The 21229-nt window shown below is 48.3% G+C and overlaps 1 protein-coding gene across 2 annotated transcripts in view; it reads left to right on the forward strand.

Moving 5' to 3' along the window:
- WNT11 (Wnt family member 11) overlaps positions 1–21229 on the forward strand; it is a 109712-nt gene that overhangs the window by 20507 nt on the left and 67976 nt on the right. The window contains exon 2 of one of the 2 annotated variants that reach the window (XM_066588285.1): positions 18592–18779. The exons of the other annotated variant lie outside the window; for it this stretch is intronic. Coding sequence (XP_066444382.1) covers positions 18703–18779 — 77 coding nt within the window. The 5' untranslated portion in view covers positions 18592–18702. The remainder of the gene's footprint in view (positions 1–18591; positions 18780–21229) is intronic. 2 annotated transcript variants of the gene reach the window in all.

Below are 21229 nucleotides of genomic sequence, written 5' to 3' on the forward strand. Positions count from 1 at the left end.
TATCTCTTAAAGGAACATATCATATTAAAGCACTTCCCATCCTATTGTGTTATTGGGGTGGGGCAGAAGGGCAGAGAAGACATCCCATGCTTCTTTATGGTGGATGGAGGTGATTTGTTGGGATCCACCTTAAATCTTTTCTTAAAGGCACAGTAGGAGATGTAAAATCTGCTGGAGGCCTTGTGATGGGAAAGTTATTAAGAGCTGAGCAAAGGCTTTCATTACATCAAAGACCCTGAAGGTCACATGTACAGAGAGCGCTCGGAGGCAAGGAATTGGGGCCTCTCCATGGTTTCCCCCATTAGTGTTCATCAGGTTTGAGTGATATTTTAGGAGACGGAATCCTGGAAAGAAAAAAATATTCAGAAGCGACCCCGACTGTTGCAAAAACTACAATGTCCAGCTGCCCAAACAGTCGGCAACTATCAGTGCATGCTGGTAGTGGTAGTCATGATCAGCCTTAGCTACGTACGACCCATGTGGCCATCTGGTGCTGTAAGTATATTATAAGCTTGGTTCTGGTGCTGTATTTATATAATAAGCTTGGTTGGGGTGCTATATTTACGTTATGAGCTTGGTTCTGGTGTTGTATTTATGTTATGAGCTTGGTTCTGGTGTTGTATTTATGTTATGAGCTTGGTTCTGGTGTTGTATTTGTGTATTATACTAGCTGTATTTATATAATTAGCTTGATTCTGGTGCTATATTTACGTTATGAGCTTGGTTCTGGTGTTGTATTTATGTTATGAGCTTGGTTCTGGTCCTGTATTTGTGTTATGATCTTGACTCTGGTGTTGTATTTCTGTTATTATACTGGCTGTATTTATGTAACTGTCAGATTCTATTGCTGTATTTGTGTTTTGATCTTGGTTCTGGTGCTGTATTTATCTACTGAGCTTGGTTCTCACACTGTATTTATGCTATGAGCTTGGTTCTAGTGCAGCATGTATGTTGGGAGCTTGCTTCTGTGGTCACTGGTCCACGCTGCCCATCTCACCCATACATATTACTGGTAGTAGTTGCGCTCAGCCCTCTCTTTTGGCTGCCACAATGGGGGTAATTATCGGTCTTACATGAGTCTTCAGTCGTCGTGCGCTGCGGCTCTTCAGAAATATGGCGCATCGTTAGCCACCGGAGAACCAAAGTCCGCCACAGTGTGCGCTGATTTCCGTATAAGGGCCCATTTAGACGGAATCATTCAAAAAATCTTTCAGACTAATGAAAGTGAACATGAAGGGCTCCTTCACACGGACGCAACGTGCAGAGCATGGCATCCACTGATGTCACTGGGTTCCTTCTTATTTTCTGCATTTTTCACAAAAAACATCTATTTTGTGCACATATGTGCCCCAGATCGCCCGTAGAAGTCTACGGTGAGTGTGCAAATTCACATGCCATATGAAACCGGATGCGCAAAGTACTGCAGGGAAAAGAACACACATGGACCTCGTTAGACTAAGTCCTTTAATTCAGGATGGGGGGTGTCCGCGCCCGTGTGAATAGGCCCTGCGAGTGCAAAAAGTACAATAAAATGAGCCTCATTCATGGCATCATTGTGCTTAGGTGGGCGCAAAAACGCCCTAATCGTTTAGTCTGAATGCAGCCAGCGACAAACGATAATCGCTCACTTTTCGTTCGACCTTCATTATCTGCAGGCATAAACCCCATCGTTATGTCGCTCCCGTATCGCTCAGGTTAATCGGCGCTCGTCCAGTCGCTCTCACTTGTACAGCGAATGTGGAACACTGAACGATTCTCGTTTGAACGCGCCAATGATGTATCTGCCGGCCAATGATGTATCTGCCGGCCAATGATGTATCTGCCGGTGTGAACAGGCGGCCTGAGTGAACTCTCAGATTGTTTGCTTGTTAAGGTGAAAACCCTCTGCCGGCACGGAGCGCAGCTAATGAAGTTTCTTCCCCTTCGCCGGCCTTTCAAGCTCCGCGCGAAAGCGCAGGAGTTTGAAAAAAAAAATGTGAGAAGATCGCGGCTGCCGGTCTCCCCTGCACCATGTAATCACTACCTGCGGGGAACAGGGGCCGGCCGGGCTTTTCTCGGAACCCATGATATGTGATACTATTTGCTGAGCGGTGTATCCTATAACGTGTTGCGCCATCTGCCTACTAGAATGCCCGTGTGGTCAGGCAATAGTTGGACACTAATTTAGAGTTAGGGCTCCTTTTAGACAACGAGGTGCCCGCGAGTGCAATGTGAGGTCCCTCATTGATCCTTAATAGGATTTAAGTGGTTTTGTTTTCACTATCGGGATTCTCGCCTGCTAATTGTACGGCGGAGAAGCGTTCGGACCTGCCCCATCTTTCCCGAATGTAGTGAATACCAGATCGGGCGGCACCCATCTTCCCGCGGTTATTTTCAAACTCTGGCAAAGGGAAAGAAATTCCCCCCATTCAGTCGCTTTGCTCCGTAGTTGCGCCTACGCGTATCTGAAATAACCCACAGGGCTCCTTCCTACAGACATATTTGTGTGTATTTGCACATATGTCCATGTGGGGGAGCCCTTGGGGTCACACAAACAGGACTGCGCATGCAGGAGGCCCGCAGCGGATTATGGCTGTGAACCCGGACGATCACTCTGCGTACCCGATTTTTCCGTATTGCCGATGACCGCGGTGGCTTGCAGGCCAAACACAATGTTAATTGCATATGGGCTGCGTGTCGGACGGCCGGCATTGACTTCAATGGAGGCCTCCAAGGGGAGTCCACGGCAAAATAGAGCCAGCTGCGATTTTTCTTCTGCTCACAGAATACGTAATATGTGCCCGTAATACGTAATATGTGCCCGCGAGTATGAAGGAAAAATCTAAAGCTCATGCCTTTCAATGCCGGCGTTTTCCCACAGAATCGCCGGTTGTGGATTCCGCAATTAGAATCCATCCGTGTGAGACTTCCCTGTGAGAAAGTCCTAGATTTCCATAGGTACCTGCTTACTTATTTACCACAGAACGTACAAAGTGCTTACCCACAAGGGGGCAGCAGTGAGCACAGAAGAAACATGCACCCTATGCTGAGGCATGATGGGACTGATATCCTCAAAGCTTTGTTTTTTTTTAAATGTTTTATAATACTGAAAACAATTACTGAAATATGTTAAAGGGACCCGTCATCTTAACAATGAACTCTAATCTGTGGACAGCCAGTTATAGAGCTGGTATATATGTATATATTGGTGCTGCAGTACACAGACTGGCCAGCAGAGGATTGTAGACAGGTATTCTGGTCCTAGAGATGAGAGAGAACACCTGCGGGTGTGGCAGGGAGTAACATAAAAGTATCAGTTCTTGTCACACTAAGAGTGAAGCTGAAAGCCAGAGGCAGCATTAGGAATTTAAAGCCTGAGGTCATGCGAGGACCAGTCTGGACCCATCACAAGGTCTGATAGAGTAATGGAGACGCTGTGAGTTCTGAACTCTGAGTTGTTGTATGTTTCACAAGTGCTTGCTGTGTTTTGAAATAAAACCTGGCAGACACCAGAATTTCAAGAGATCTCTGGAGCCTTTATTAATATGTTTCCAACCAGTGGAAAAGATGGTGATCGAATAAATGAGACACCCCCAGGTTGCCACAATATATATATTTATGTGTGTATAAATATGGAAACCACTCAGTATAACTGGTCATTTTTTCAATTTACCTCTTTTTATGCTTAGGAGTCCAGTGGGCGGTCCTTAGTAGGAATCCTAATCCCAGAGTAATAAATATATAGAGTTGTCAGAGGGAATAAAACTTCCTCTCTGTGATTGTAACGTTGATACAAGTGATTACAATATCAGAGCAAAAGGACCATTTATTGTGGAGAACTGACCCCTTGTAGGGAGGCTCTAGTACCCTGTTGTACTGCCTCTAGCTTGGATACAAGATGTGATACAGGTGGACATGGAGGCTCTAGTACCCTGCTGTACCGCCTCTAGCTTGGATACAAGATGTGATATGGGCGGCATGGAGGCTCTAGTACCCTGTTGTGCTGCCACTAGCTTGGATTCAAAATGTGATACGGGGAGCATGGAGGCTCTAGTACTCTGTTGGGCTGTCTCTAGCTTGTATACAAGATGTGATGCGGGGACCTGGAGGCTCTAGGACCCTGTTGAGCTGCCACTAGCTTGGATACAAAATGTGATCCAGGTGGGCATGGAGGCTCTAGTACCCTATTGGGCCGTCTCTAGCTTGGATACAAGATACAATACGGGAGGGCATGGAGGCATACAGGTTCTGTATGGTGTCTTGTGGCATATCGCTTCACATTTGCTGTAACTGATTGTGCAAACTTGTAGGCTGTGGAAGTTGGCGTCCCAGATGGTCCCATACATGTTCTAATAATGATATATCTGAACCCGGTCACCTTCTGTGCCCTCAGACATCCACTGGTCCCAACACCTCCTAACAGTCTGATCAGACGCTCCTTTCTACTGGTGGTCTGTAGGGGGTGTCCTGAGCCCGGTCACCTTGTGTGTCCCCATAAACTGGTCCCAACACCTCCTAACAGTCTGGTCAGACGCTCCTCTCTACTGGTGGTCTGTAGGGGGCATCCTGACCCAGTCACCTTGTGTGCCCTCATCCACTGGACCCAACACCTCGTAATAGTCTACTCAGAAGCTCCTCTCTACTGTTGGTCTGTACGGGGTGTCCTGAGCCTGGTCACCTTGTGTACCCTCACACATCCACTGGTCCCAACACCTCCTAACAGTCTAGTCAGACGCTCCTCTCTACTGGTGGTCTGTAGGGGGCGCCCTGAGCCTGGTCACCTTGTGTTCCCCCATCCACTGGTCCCAACACCTCCTAACAGTCTGGTCAGACGCTCCTCTCTACTGGTTGTCTGTAGGGGGCGTCCTGAGCCCGGTCACCTTGTGGACCCTCAGACATCCACTGGTCCCAACACCTCCTAACAGTCCGGTCAGAACGGCCGGTGGGGGACAATTCATGGATACGACCATCCAGCTTCTCCCATCCCAATAATGTGCCCCTATCAGACTCTGGTAACAGGGTCTCTTCTCTGCGTCGTAGAGGCGTCTAGTGGCCAACAAGAGGAAGAAGAGGTCACTGCACACAGCCTCCGAGAGCTTCTTATAGTCCAAGAGGGGAACCACTTTTAGGGTCTCCGGTGACAAGACCGTCCATCTAATCACCACAACTCATCATTTACAGATCTGCCTGAGATGGAACCACAGGACGGGGTCTGCAGCAACACGACAACTTCTTTTGGGGGCGGAGTGTTTTTGGAAATGAGCGTACGTCTACAGAATCTTTTCACACAAACATTTCTATCGATCCTTTTACCCCATGTTGCCCGTGTAGCATCGCGGGTGTAGACTGTGCATTGTGCAATTAACCAAACTGATTTTGGGCTCCTCCTGAATGCAGCACCTAGAGGTCCCTTGAATTTTACCTTTTACCCCTGCAAATGGGATCTGATCTCAGCTCCAGGGGCTCCAGGCGTTGTACCAAGGGTATTCTCGGCGCAGTGACGGCTTACAGGGATTGGTCAATACACCATGACACCGTACCGAGGGAAAGGCAGTGACATAGGTCATTACACAGACCAAGGTCAGGATAGTTAGGGGACAGGGTAAAAAAACATCAATTCTGGCATCAATATTTTTTTCTACACAATAACTTTTTCTGCAGATCAGTGCACTTAGGATAATACTGAGATTCTTTTATTATCCTTGTTTGTTTTTTTTTTTTAAATCTTGGGGTACATGCGATTTTTTAAAAATCAAATTACAGCATTTTTTATGAGGCTGAACGTACAAAAAAGCTATTTGGTTCCGTTTTTTTCTGTTTACTATATTCACCATGTGAAATAAAGGGTTAAATGATTGGGATTGGAGTTATCGCCAATTCTGGTCTTTCGTATGGGTGTCACCTGCATATTACAGCTCCTTAGCCCTGCCATCACAACCCCGTAATACTTTGACAGGTCACTCAGACTATCTATTATTACAGTGCCGGACTGGAAGGGGTTAAAGGGCTTTTTTTTTTGTGACCCATCAATGTGATCTGTTTCAGTCCAGACGGAAGGAGCTGTGATGTCCCACAAGTGCCCCATTGTTGTTTACACAGGCCATGCACTTGATTAGGACTGAACTGCAGAATCGGACACCCATATGGGCAAACAGAGAGGGACATGGCGCTCTTCATAGCGCTGTCAGCGGCGGTCTCACCGCTCATACATTGCTGGCCCACCTAAGGACATCCCGCTCAGGCCGGCCACACTCAGGGCCCTGTAGTCTTCTCAGTTTGGTACTCACAAGTTCATTTCCCTATAGAATGCTAGACAATTCCGTCTGTACGACAGTAACATAGTAAGTGCAGAACAGAACCTCCTCGCTGTCTTTGTAAGTGGTTTAAGACATTTGAAAAACATCTAAAAATAACTGGATAGATTGCCAAGAAAGCCCGAAAAATAAATGACGAACGCGGGGAGAAATTCAAACAATGCAAGAAAACTAATAAATTAAAGGGACAGGAAGGTGCGAGGACCAAGCCAAGTCCAGCCAAAAAATGTGTGAATTGTATGTGTCCCTCTCTATCAGCTTATGTCATGTTATGAAAATATCTAATATCTATCTAATATCTATCTATCTATTTATCTATCTATCTATCTATCTCCTATCTATCTATCTATCCCATATCTATCTATCTATCTATCTATCTATCTATCTATCTATCTATCTATCTATCTATCTATCTATCTCCTATCTATCTATCTATCTATCTATCTATCTATCTATCTATCTATCTATCTATCTCATATCTATCTATCTATCTATCTCCTATCTATCTATCTCATATCTATCTATCTCATATCTATCTATCTATCTATCTATCTATCTCATATCTATCTATCTCATATCTATCTATCTATCTATCTATCTATCTATCTATCTATCTCCTATCTATCTATCTCCTACCTATCTATCTATCTATCTATCTATCTCATATCTATCTATCTATTTATCTATCTATCTCATATCTATCTATCTATCTATCTATCTATCTATCTCATATCTATCTATCTATCTCATATCTATCTATCTCATATCTATCTATCTCCTATCTATCTCCTATCTATCTATCTATCTATCTATCTATCTATCTATCTATCTATCTATCTATCTATCTATCTATCTATCTATCTATCTGTCTCCTATCTATCTATCTCCTACCTATCTATCTCATATCTATCTATCTATCTATCTATCTATCTATCTATCTATCTATCTATCTCATATCTATCTATCTATCTATCTATCTCATATCTATCTATCTATCTATCTCATATCTATCTCATATCTATCTATCTATCTATCTCATATCTATCTATCTATCTATCTCATATCTATCTATCTATCTATCTATCTATCTATCTATCTATCTATCTATCTATCTATCTATCTATCTATCTATCTATCTATCTATCTACAGAATAGTTATAGAGTTAAATGATATATTTCCGTTGACTTGTTGCCACCTAATGGGGGAGCTCACTTTATGGGTGAGCACTGTAGCCCCCTCATTTTAGTCTCAGGGTCACGGCAGCAGCCTCATATGTTTGTGTACCAGAGTTAGAGAGTAAATAAGGGAAGTAAAGAGGAGACCTGACTGTCACCTGATACCTTCCTATATATTTTCCCTATATTAGGGTGGGGTCTCCGTACCTCATTTCCACTCTACTGATTGATCACAATGTATTGGGATCGGGTTGGGGGCTTAACAGTTGATTCCTGTTTCCCTGGTATGCAAATCCATATACAGCATAAATAAATAGATGTCTGAGTCCAACCATATGAGGAGGGAAAGAGCAATCAGCAGAGTAATCCAAGCCATACGTTGTCCCTATAGGCAGGGGGGAAATCTGTAAGGGATACAAGAATATTCATATGGCTTCAGTTATAGGATTTAATGTAAAGTCCCTACATTACATTATCTTATTTTGATCCTGAGTTCTATCCTGTATTATACTCCAGAGCTGCACTCACTATTCTGCTGGTGGAGTCACTGTGTACATACATTACTTATCCTGTACTGATCCTGAGTTACATCCTGTATTATACTCCAGAGCTGCACTCACTATTCTGCTGGTGGAGTCACTGTGTACATACATTACTTATCCTGTATGATCCTGAGTTACATCCAGTATTATACTCCAGAGCTGCACTCACTATTCTGCTGGTGGAGTCACTGTGTACATGCATTACTTATCCTGTACTGATCCTGAGTTATATCCTGTATTATACGCCAGAGCTGTGCTCATTATTCTGCTGGTGGAGTCACTGTGTACATACATTACTTATCCTGTACTGATCCTGAGTTATATCCTGTATTATACTCCAGAGCTGCACTCACTATTCTACTGGTGGAATCACTGTGTACATACATTACTTATCCTGTACTGACCCTGAGTTACATCCTGTAGATCTTTTATTATAAAAGTATGAAACATAACAATAAAAGCAAACTGTAACAATAGTAAATAATAATAATACAACCGTATACAGAGATAAGGCCCTTCACCCAGAGTCCATGGTCCACAAACAAAAGAAACCCCATGTCTGGACTCCCCTCCCCCCTGCCGCACACTCGCACACACACTCAAAGCAAAACACAATATACCTAAAAGAAGAGCATCCAGCTATCCAGAAAATAAAACTAAAACTAAAACTCCAGGTCCAGCCGTACCGCACTGAAACCCCATCATAAACAAAATTAGGCAATAACGTAAACATAACATATATATATACCAATAATTAACTAAATATGAAAATAAAGACCAAGCCAACCGGCATACAAAAATAACTAAAGAAAATTTTTTTTTTTTTTGGGTCCCCAGTGCAGCTCGGGGGCCTTGCCCGCTCCACCAGTCCGTGCCCAGAGTTCTAAAGTTCAGGACGTGCCAAGCCACACCAGGGTTTTTGTTTTTTTTTTAATATATATAAACTGTACAACACTCTGCCTGCCGCAGCCTGGGGGCCATGCCCGCTCCACCAGTCCGTGCCCAGAGTTCAATGTTCGGGACGTGCCAGGCTACGGCTCAAGGCGTGAAACCACTCCCCCCCAACCCCCCACCCAACCTAACTACCACCCAGAACGTGAATATATACATATAAAACATACAATAACCAATATACATGACATACACGATATATATTAACATAACCCGAAAGCCTAAGGTCGGCTCACCTGCAGCCCTACTTCACTCCATCTTGCCCAAATCAAAACAAAAAGCTTTATGGTGCCCTCACAGCCCGCCACCGGGATTGGAGGTGATAAGCCGGGCACAGATATCTTAATGTACTATCCCTTGCATTTTCTCCCTATTCTTTCCCTAATTTGCCCTAGACTGTCCTTAGTCTGCCCCTCAGTCTGACCCTTCATGGAAAACTGTCCCTGCCCTATCCCTCCTCTCTCCCTATGCTGTCCCTCCTCTCTCCCTACTCTGCCCCTAGAAAATTAAGAAAAACAAACTGTCCCTAACGAAATACAAGCCCTCTCCATAGGAGAGAAGCTTTAGATGTGCCCAGCTTCTCATACTCCAAAGAACGCACCTTCACCAGGTCACCCAGGATGTTCCTACAGACCGTATCCACGGGGAGGACTTTCAGTTCCGTCGAGATTAAACACCGTGCACTCCAGATGTGGAACCTGACCACTAGGCTAACTAGAAATAAAGTGCAGCGGTCCCTGCCACCAAGGCCTCTGAACGCTCCATAAGCCCACTCCGCATAGGAGAGGTGTGCCAGCTGAGGCCAGCCTATGGAGACCCCTACCCGTTGGTATACCTCTGTATTAAAGGGGCACTGAAGCAGGAAATGCTCCATGCTTTCCAGCACGTCGCTGCACTCCTGACGGGGGCAACCCCTGTCAATCAGAGGCCTGCTCTTCAAGTTACCCCTTACATACAGTCTCCCGTGAAAGCAGCGCCAAGCCAAGTCCCAAAACTTCAAGGGGACCCGGGTTGAATTCAGTAAACGTAACCCTCCCTCCAGGTCCCGACTTGGGCAGTCCTTGAGCGCCAGGGGCTTCTGGAAATGGGTCAACAGGACTCTTTCGTCGAGGAGCCTCCTCGTCAGAGTCCTGATCTCCCACATCCCCAGACCCCACCGGCGTATCACCTTCAGAACCAAGGTAGCGTAAGCCGGGAGATGTCCGTGCTGCGTGCGAAGGTCCTTCACTCGCCCTCCTGTCTCCCATTCCTGGAAGAAGGGCCGAAACCATCCCCTGCAGGAGTAGACCCACGGAGGAGCCCTCTCTTGCCAGAGGTTGCCTATGTTGATCTTAAAAAAAGTGTTTACAAGAAACACCACGGGGTTGACCATAGACAACCCCCCTAGTCTCCTCGTGCGGTATGTAACATCTCTCCTGATCAGGTTCAACCTGTTCCCCCACAACATTAGGAAGAACAGGTTGTAGACCCGAGTCCAGAGAGGTTCTGGCAAAATGCATACGCTGCCCAGGTAGATGAATAACGGGAGCAGGTATGTTTTGATCAGGCTAATTCTTTCCCGAAGGGTCAAAGACCAACCCTTCCACTGGTTTACCTTGTGAGTTTCACCATCCAGCCTGTCCACCCAATTTTGCATGGGGTAATCCCCCTGGCCGAATTTGATGCCAAGTACTTTTGCTGAAGTTTGGGGCACCGGAAGGGTGTCCGGGAGATCAAACGTAGGATCCCCCTTTCCTAACCAGAGACTTTCACACTTATCCCAGTTGACCATAGACCCGGAAGCTTCCGAGTAGCGGTCCACCTCCGACACCACAAACTCCGCCTCCTCTCTCGAGGATACGAAGAGCGTGACATCATCGGCGTATGCCACTGCCCTCAGGGTAGCCTCCGGCACCGCCCGGTCCATCCCGACCCCTGCTATAGGTCCACAATCAACCCTCCTAAGGAAGGGATCTATCGCAAACGCATACAACAGGGGACTTAGAGGACAGCCCTGGCGGACGCCGGACCCCACCTCAAAAGGGCGGCCGGGCCAACCGTTCACCAGCGGGAAAGTCTCAGCCCCTGCATACAAAGTTCGCAGCCAATCAACAAACCCCACTGGCAGGCCGTATCTCAGAAGGACGGACCAGAGGTACTCGTGATTAACCCGATCAAACGCTTTGGCCTGATCCAAGGACAGCAGGTACCCCTCCCAGTGACCAGCCCTACCCTGCTCCACTGCCTCCCGGACACCGAGAACAGCGCTAAAGGTGCTACGGCCTGGAACAGAGCAATGCTGCGCCCCCGAGAGGAGTCGGGGTGCAAACTTGACCAGCCGATTAAACAGCACTTTTGCCAGAACCTTCCTGTCCGTATTGAGAAGCGCTATGGGACGCCAGTTCTCAATACGGCTCGAGTCTTTACCTTTTGACAGAATGATCAAGGCCGACCTCCTCATTGACTTTGGCAGAGTGCCCGAGGAAAGACACTCATTTAATACCTCCGTCAAGAGGGGACTCAAGAGGTCCTTGAAGGTCTTATAATACTCAGATGTTAATCCATCCGGACCTGGCGACTTTTTGGGCCGGAGCCCATCAATCGCCAGTCTAACTTCCTCTTCTCTGATCTCTTCTGTCAAAACGCCAAGAGAGGTGTCCACCCCTGGCCCAGGGACAGTTTCAGCCAGGAAAGCCGACATCACTTCCGAATCTAGATCCCTCTTTCCCAAGAGTTGCGAGTAGTAGGATCTGACGACCTCCAGAATCCCTGATCTGGATCGATTCAGGGACCCCGTACTGTCAATCAGTCCAGTGACCACTTTACTATTCACTGACATCCTACAGTTTTTGTAAGGGTCGGGCGAGCGGTACTTCCCGAAATCCCTCTCAAAAACCAAGGATGCGTGTCTGTCATACTGGCACGTCTTGAGTAAAGATTTCACTCTGGAGATCTCCTCGCGGCTACCTCCAGTCGAAACGAGATGTTCGAGTTTCCTCCTCAGGCCATTGTACAGGCGGTACCTGTCCAGGCATCTGAGGTTGGAGAGCTCACGGAAGAACCTCGCCGCCCTCCTCTTGAACATCTCCCACCACTCTGACTTACTGCTACAGAGATCCAGTAATGGTACCTGGCTCTGCAGAAAATCCTCAAAGGACTGTTTTATCTCTGCTTCCTCCAGGAGTGATGAATTCAGTCTCCACAAACCTCTACCCATCCGGGGGGTCTCTGCAACATTCAGAGAAAACAATATTAGACAGTGATCGGAGAATTCCACCTCAACAACGGACACTGGTGAAGAGATGGCTTCCTCCTTCAAATAAAACCTGTCTATTCTAGACCTGCTCTGACCTCTATAATAGGTGAACCCCTCGTGGCCTGGGGTGTGCCGGAAGTGGACATCCACCAGGCGAGCCTCGCTAGCTACACTATTAAGTGCGACGCCATCAAAAGTCAACCGCCTGTCTCCAGAGCCTCCCCTATCGCGGGCTCTTGTGACTGTATTAAAGTCACCTCCAAAGACAACTTGGCGGCTGGTAAAAAGGTAGGGCTTGATCCTCATAAAGAGACTCTTCCTGTCCTTTTTTGACTGGGGACCATAGATGTTTACAAGTCTCAATTCTTGTCCCTTCATGAGGACATCTAAGATCAGGCACCTTCCCATTTCTAATTCAATTACTCGTCGGCATTCGACCGCTGCGGTAAAAAGGACCGCCACTCCGCTATACGGCTCGGCCGCAAGAGACCAGTAGGAAGGGCCTGACCTCCACTCCCTTTTTGCCTTATGTATGGCTGCCAAATCAGACAGCCTGGTCTCCTGCAAAAATAAAATGTCGGCTTCAACGCGGCCGAGAAAATCAAAGGCCGCAAATCTAGCCGTATCTGACTTAATGCTGGCAACGTTAATTGATGCCAGAGTCAGCGGAGTGGGTGCCGCCATCATGAGTGATTAAATTAGATGGCTTTCTTCCTCACACCCGCTTCTTCGGGGTCGGAGGAAAGCCCCTTGCTTCTTTTTTTGGACACAGATGTGTCCATAGCAGGGGATCCCCCGACCCCATCGTCCTTGTTTCCAGGCTCCAGAGTAGCCCCCTCCCCGGAAGGAACTAGGCCTCCACGAGGAGGAGACTCAGTGCCCCCTGTTGACCCTTTCTTTGCCCCAGGCACCTTGCCCTTCGCTTCCCCCTCAGAGGAGGAAGAGATGTCTTGAAGGGCCCGGTACCTATTGGAAAGTCCAACTGGAGGCGAGCAGGCTTCTCCTTCCAGTACTTGGCCAGGGGTGGGAGAAGATCTTGAATCCCCCCTTCGCTTTCTCCTAGTGGCACCTAGCTTACGCCGTTTCTCTAACCACCTCTTTCCTTCCTCATCCACACTCTCATAGTGGGAGGAATCTGAAGAGTTGGTCTTTCCCTCCTCCCTCTGGATCCTCCTGTCCTCTTCATCCACTTCGCTGTCCCTCAAAGCCTCAGCCGCGAGATTTGCTTCAGGAACAGGGGCCACCATTGATCCACCTGCTGTGGGCGCTCCTGTCAGCTCCCTGCTCCGTCTGCGCTTGTCCTGACGCCTCTGCTCAGCAGGCGTCTTTTGCCGGTTCTTCCCTGGCTCCTGAGCTCCTCCACCTCTGCTAGTCCCCTCACCCCCAGAGGCCGCACCGTGGCCCCCATCCGTAGGTGCTGAGACCGCATTGGCAAAGGAGCGTGGACAGCGACTGAATGGGTGACCAAGGTCACCACACAGGTTACACCTAATCTCTGCACAGGAGGCGGCTAGATGACCCACACCCCCACACAGAGCGCACTTCAAGGTCTTACAAGCGGCGCTCAAGTGTGAGGGGTCGCCGCACCTGTGGCAGAGCTTCGGCTGCCCCTGGTAAAAGGCCAAGATACGATCCCTGCCGAGGAAGGCTGCAGAAGGTATGTGTGCCACTGAGTTTCCTGAACGCTTCAGCTTGACCATGAATGTCCAGGCCCCGGACCAGATGCCGTGCTCATCCCGGTTCTTTCTGGGCATGTCTGTCACCTCTCCGTATCGACCGAGCCACGTCATTATATCAAAACAAGAAAGTGACTCGTTACGAGTCAAAACGGTCACCTTCTTGACTTCGTTCTGGCGAGACACCACCTGGACGGCAAAGTCTCGCCAGCCGGGCTCGCTTTTCATCAGCTCGTAATTCCCCCAGAAGAGTTCTAGACCCTCTGGGCGAACGAAGCTGATGTCAAACTCAGACGTGCCGAAGGGATGGATTAGGGCAAAGATGTCAACCGCCCTAAAGCCCATCTTCAGTAGAAGCTCCACTACCCTCGCCCTCGGGGGGCATGTATCATTGCCCCTCCAACGAAGACGGACCACATTCCTACGACCTGCGTCCTGCCCGGGTGTTGGTAGGGACCATACGGTCTCCCCCCTTTGCTCTCGGAAGGCTCCTAAGCCGTGTCTCTCTGTCCAAAGAGATAGGTTCACCTCTCTTCCTCCAACTGTGATTGAACTCTCCCCCTTCCGTAGAGCCCCCAGGAGGCGCTGTTGCAATACGCCCTCTCTAGAGCCTGGAGACAAGGAGGACCCTTCCCCTCCAGCGGCGACACTGGCATAACTCCTACCAGCTGTCGTCGCCGCCGGAGGGGCGACTGGAACCTGTGATGTGCCCTGACTATCCCCAGAACCTGTGCCTATATTTACAGTAGGTTCCCCTGTGCTGAGAACAGTAGCTGCAGCCCGTGCCTCCGAGTGCGTCGGAGCATCAGACTCGCGGGCTGCACCAGACACATCCACACCTTTCATACCAAGACCTTTCATTCCAAGACCCTCTGGACCGGACTTGGGGTTAGAAGCAGCTTTTTTATTTTGGGCCTTGGTAGACCTGGGGGGTGGCACTGCTGCCCCATCTTGCGCAGCTGCAACCACCGTAATGACCCCCCCATGGTCAGCACTCTGCATTCCGGCAGTATTAACATTTTTATTTTTGCTTTTTCCTTTACATTTGCCAGCAGCCTCCACATCACTGGGTGCCTGGGACCTAGGCTGGGACCTAGACTGAGGGACCCCTGTAGACCGACCTGTCGCACGGGGGACCCCCGATCCCGCAGCACCCTCCGCATCACTGGCCTTACTGGCGCTGGCAGTTCCGCCACTGCCAAACTCTTTTGCCACCTTGCCTTGTCCTGTGCTGGCCGCCCTGCTGGCTGTTTCTGTCACTGCACTAACTGAAACAGGGACAGGGGACCTGGCCAGTTTAACTCCTTTATCCCTGTTCCCATGTTCAAAACCCACTGCAGAGTCAGAAACCGGGGTTCTCAGGGTGGGGGTGCCCTGATCCGACTTTGCAGCCAAACCAGCGCCCCCCGTCACATACACAAATTTCTCCTGCACCAAATTCTTTTTTTTTCCTTTTTTTGTCTTGATTTTCACATCCTCTTCTGGTAAATCATCACCAAACTTAAGGCTGCTCATATTAGGGGGGGATTCCAACAGCCTTATCTGCTGCATTATTAAAGCGCCCCCATCGCTTTTGTCTTCTTCTGGATCAGAATCCCCGGAGGTTAGAGGCAGCGCAACCTGCTCCGGCCGGAGGCTGCTGGTGGTTGTAGTGCCACTCTGGGTCTGCTCTCCTGAGCAGACAGGCTGCTCCCTCAGACTGTCCTGGTAGGTGTCCTCCTCAGAACAGTCACCACTGCTGTCTCCATCGCTGGAGTGATCAGCCTCCTTGTGACCGCTGTGTCCTGACGCCATCTTGGAGAACCTATCACTGTTTATTAATTTTTCTCTAAAGGGACCACTTTGCTCAAGAATCCTGTCCCTCTCTTCCTTGCACCTTTGTATGCAGTCTTTACAGTCCTGTATGGACTTCCTGATTGCATCTCTTTTTCCTTTAGCGGCGGTCTGGTCCTTCAGTGACCTGGCCGACCGCAGCTTCTCCTTCTGCAGGAGGATTTCTCTCCCCGCTCGCTCATAATCCGCCATGCTGGTGGCCAGACGGGAGGCCAGCTCTACCACAGACTCCCCTTTCCGACGATCACTCCACTGTGGCTTACCTTCTTTGCTGAGCGTTTGGCTGCGAGTCTGACTGCGGGTCATCATCTCGCTTCCGGCGCTGTCAGATGCGGCTGCACCAAGCTGCTGGGCCATGTCACTGCGCCTGCGACCCGGACCCTCTCTCTTCGCAGCTTTACTAGCTGCTCCGGCTTTCCTGGTTGTTGCTGCTGAAACCACGTATGCCGCCAGCGCCGCTGATGGTGTTGTCGCTGCCTTCTCAGCACTCCCCCCCCTCCGACCGAAGCCGGGTGGGGGGGAATTGCGGGACTCCATAGAACAAGAAGCCCAGCTACGTGCTCTGATCCTGGGCTCCAAAACAGGCTTCCAGCTGGGACTGCAACCACACCCTGGTTCTCTGAGGAGCTCCAACAAACCACACCTTACTCCAGAGATGCACTCACTATTCTGCTGGTGGAGGCACTGTATACATACATTACCTATCCTGTACTGATCCTGAGTTACATCCTGTATTATACTCCAGAGCTGCCCTCACTATTCTGCTGGTGGAGTCACTGTATACATACATTACTTATCCTGTACTGATCCTGAGTTACATCCTGTATTATACTCCAGAGCTGCACTCACTATTCTGCTGGTGCAGTCACTGTGTACATACATTACTTATCCTGTACTGATCCTGAGTTACATCCGGTATTATACCCCAGAGCTGCACTCACTATTCTGCTGGTGGAGTCACTGTGTACATACATTACTTATCTTGTACTGATCCTGAGTTACATCCTGTATTATACTCCAGAGCTGCACTCAATATTCTGCTGGCGGAGTCACTGTGTACATTACTTATCCTGTACTGCTCCTGAATTACATCTTGTATTATACTCCAGAGCTGTACTCACCATTCTGCTGGTAGAGTCACTGTGTACATACATTACTTATCCTGTACTGATCCTGAGTTACATCCTGTATTATACTCCAGAGCTGCACTCACTATTCTGCTGGTGGAGTCACTGTGTACATACATTACTTATCCTGTACTGATCCTGAGTTACATCCAGTATTATACTCCAGAGCTGCACTCACCATTCTGCTGGTGGAGGCACTGTGTACATACATTACTTATCCTGTACTGACCCTGAGTTACATCCTGTATTATACCCCAGAGCTGCACTCACTATTCTGCCTGTGGAGTCACTGTATACATACATTACTTATCCTGTACTGACCCTGAGTTACATCCTGTATTATCCTCCAGAGCTGCACTCACTATTCTGCTGGTGGAGTCACTGTGTACATACATTACTTATCCTGTACTGATCCTGAGTTACATCCTGTATTATACTCCAGAGCTGCACTCACTATTCTGCTGGTGGAGTCACTGTGTACATACATTACTTATCCTGTACTGATCCTGAGTTACATCCAGTATTATACTCCAGAGCTGCACTCACTATTCTGCTGGTGGAGTCACTGTGTACATACATTACTTATCCTGTAGTGATCCTGAGTTACATCCAGTGTTATACTCCAGAGCTGCACTCACTATTCTGCTGGTGCAGTCACTGTGTACATACATTACTTATCGTGTACTGATCCTCAGTTACATCCTGTATTATACTCCAGAGCTGCCCTCACTATTCTGCTGGTGGAGTCACTGTATACATACATTACTTATCCTGTACTGATCCTGAGTTACATCCTGTATTATACTCCAGAGCTGCACTCACTATTCTGCTGGTGGAGTCACTGTGTACATACATTACTTATCCTGTAGTGATCCTGAGTTACATCCAGTGTTATACTCCAGAGCTGCACTCACTATTCTGCTGGTGCAGTCACTGTGTACATACATTACTTATCGTGTACTGATCCTCAGTTACATCCTGTATTATACTCCAGAGCTGCCCTCACTATTCTGCTGGTGGAGTCACTGTATACATACATTACTTATCCTGTGCTGATCCTGAGTTACATCCTGTATTATACCTCAGAACTGCCCTCACTATTCTGCTGGTGGAGTCACTGTGTACATATATTACTTACCCTGTAGTGATCCTGAGTTACTTCCGGTATTATTCTCCAGAGCTGCACTCACTATTCTTTCCACAATTTGTTACATTGTATTGTTGTTTAAAATTGAAAGGGGAATCTCACCTGTTTTAAGCTTTTGACAGGTCGTGGAGAAGTGTCAGGGAAGGCAATATTGTGCTTAGATCATTGAGCTGGCCCCTGAGAAGAAGGGACCGCAGTGCTGTCCATGACTATAGATCTCTCTGAACCCATCCTCTGACATGTATATATGATGCCGATGCATTAAGATGCAATATCTCCATAATATGGCTACTGACTCAGTTTACCGTAACTACTTGGGCGCTCCACATGGTGTTATAAGACCTCTAAAGGGGGAGGAGACTCTGTTAGATTATGAATTTTAGAAGCAGTCACATGGCTGTGCTGGACTTCTGTTCTCACTAAGGGGTCAGAGATTTATCTTTCTCCCAACCCCCTTCTTTCATTTACCACTTATAGCGCCACAGTCTGACCCCTGAGGTTCCAAGATCTTCTGCCCCGCCTACAGCCACGCCCCTGCTTAAAGTGTAATTGTGGCCATTGATATCGCATGACCCTTGTACCATATTCTAAATATCCTGTCTCTTCCATAGGTTCCGCCATTGATGCCCACTGCATAACAGTGACACCTCGGCCACATTTTTGGGCATCACCAACCGTGGACCTTCTCTGTTTTCCCGTCTTGGATTATTGTTGCTCTTAAGATGAAGCTACATTTTTTCATTGGGACTGTATTAACGTTCATTCTTCATACGAGGATTTGCCAGAGCATCAAATGGCTGTGAGTATCTCCCCACATAATATAATCCTATTAACCCTTAATTGCCGCCATCAGGGTCCCGCTGTTACTTTGTGGTCATTTTTGTGAAGAGTATACATGACAGTGACACCTGTAGGTGGAATGAGGTACTACATGCCGTATTGTAATCTCCAGAGCGAAGGAAGGAAGAGGATACTGCCTCCCATCTACTGAACCGCATCTGTCGGAGCAGCTCTAACCCCAGTCCTTGGTTCTCTTCATCTGCATCGTTGTTCTTGGCCAACTCATTGGTTTTCAGGGTCATCTCTAGGTTGATGTGTCCCTTGGCCCCTATTTTCGACAACCTGCTCTTTTGGTGCTCCTGACCAAAGATAAGAGAACTTAACCCTTTCCAATCCACTGTCTGACCTTCGAAGACATTATGATTTAAGGCTGTACCGATCCGATGTTGGAAGACGTCCGTCGGGGTTCTTTTACTGTATATTGCCAGCCTGTCTGCTGTCGAAGCCTACCCAACATGTCACCTCATGCAGTACTGGCTTTAGCCAGCAGATAGCGCCGTTGTATAATGGCAGAAAAAGAGTCAGCCCCCTAGGAAAACCAAGATTCAAATTGGATTAGAAAGAGTTAAATGGTAAAACAATGGGCGCAGCGATGTGAGAGAACGCACGAGATTGAACATCATGCGATTTATTTCCCGCATAGAATCGCGGTGGCATGCGGGAAAACGCCGCCCGTGTGTATGACCCTATTCAGAACAATGGGGCTCATAGAACGCATTGAATCCCCCAAAAATAGGACATGCAGCGATTTTTCTATCTCGGAGCAGCGGATCGAGAGAAGAATCGCTCATTCGAGTATACGGCTTGAAATAAATAGGTACTTTCCACGTGCCGTCCGTATCGCTATCAGACGGCATTCGAGGGTGAAAATCCGGCCTAACTGCACACGGACGAGCGCTATATAGGGCTGAGAAATACGGCCCGGTGTGACACTTGTCAACGTGCGTTTGACCCGCAGGTGCAAAGCGATCATCAGGCAACAACGCTTTGCATCGCTTCTGTAGAATTACGATTCCTCTCGCGACAGAGGATCGCTAGCGTTTTCCATTGCTTTCAGTCTCGCAACATACAAAACTCGCGTGAGATTGGCGCTCGTGTGAAACCGGCCTCACAAGAAAAATACCTCCCGCTCCTAAGAAATCTGCGTTGGATTCCATGTGAACGAGGTCTTAGTCCTTCCGCCTCCCCTCTAATCCTAGGCTGCTCGCTCGCTGCTGGGAGCCACGATAATGGTGCCACGCTGTAGCTTCAGAGCGTCAGTCACCGAACCGGAGAAACATGCGCCGATGCAAATGTCTCTGCTGTAAGCCACACCCCTTATCATATTGGCCACGCCCTTAACTTCACACCATAATGTCTCCTCATGGTGCCTAGCGGCGGCTATCAGTGCCACACAGCCCGCTGCCCATAAGGTCATATTGCATCTACACGGTTGTGCCCATGACCACTCCTGTGTGATGTGTATATCCATGATTCCCACTGATGCCCCCTTTATTAGACGCCCATCTTGTGGTGCGTTGGACTTCTTAGGCCTTCAGAACTGCGGCAATTCCTCGCGGCATAGATTTTGCTCAGTGATGAAACCGTTCTGCAGGAATATCGGCCCCCGTGGACAGGAAGCTTCTTGTAGTTGCCGCAGATTCGATGGAGGTGCTGACATGTTCTGACCAGCTGACAGGAAGGGGTCAGCGGTTCATGCTGCTTGCACATGGCCCAGAAACTCTTATGAGATTTGTGCGTTGCGAGCCACACAAATTGTGCGCGGTTATGAACCCTATTCTTTTGAATGGAGTTTTTGGCCTGAAAATCTCCTCACATCAGTGGGTAAACGCAGGTTGCCAAGCGCCATATTGGGCCGAGTCTATCTGTCCGAAATCATGCTCGCCCGTGAGTAGGTAGCCTCATGCTGCTTGCCCCAAATTCTGCCCTCCCATCAGCACGGTGCAGCAGTAATCTGGATTCATCTGACGGGGAGATGTTTCTCCGCTGCTCAGTGATACAAGTTTTGCGCTCTTTTCCCGCCGGAGTTTCGTCTTTCAGTTTCTCTTCCACACAATGGCGCTGGAACTGGTCGTCTGTGGTTATAGCCCATCTGTGCAGAGGAACGGCGAGTTGCGCGTTCGGACACGTTAGTTGGAGCTCCAGCATTGTGTCCGGCTGACTGTGCAGCCCGTTGTTCCGAACGATTCCTGACATCCTCCTCCGACCCCTTTCACTGATGATTTGTTTCCGTCCACAGGATCCCCTTTCACTGGATGTTTTCCTTGATCACGCCATTCTCTGTATACTCTCCACACCGTTACATGAGAAAACCCCCCGTGGTTGGCAGTGAGACCCCGGCTAGTCTAGCACTGATGAACAGGCCTCAGGGGCAGGTTGGGCCGAGGGACAAATGCCCCCCATGCCGGT

The sequence above is a fragment of the Eleutherodactylus coqui genome, chromosome 1 (genome assembly GCF_035609145.1).
Source record: "Eleutherodactylus coqui strain aEleCoq1 chromosome 1, aEleCoq1.hap1, whole genome shotgun sequence".
In the NCBI taxonomy this organism is placed as follows: Eukaryota; Metazoa; Chordata; class Amphibia; order Anura; family Eleutherodactylidae; genus Eleutherodactylus; species Eleutherodactylus coqui.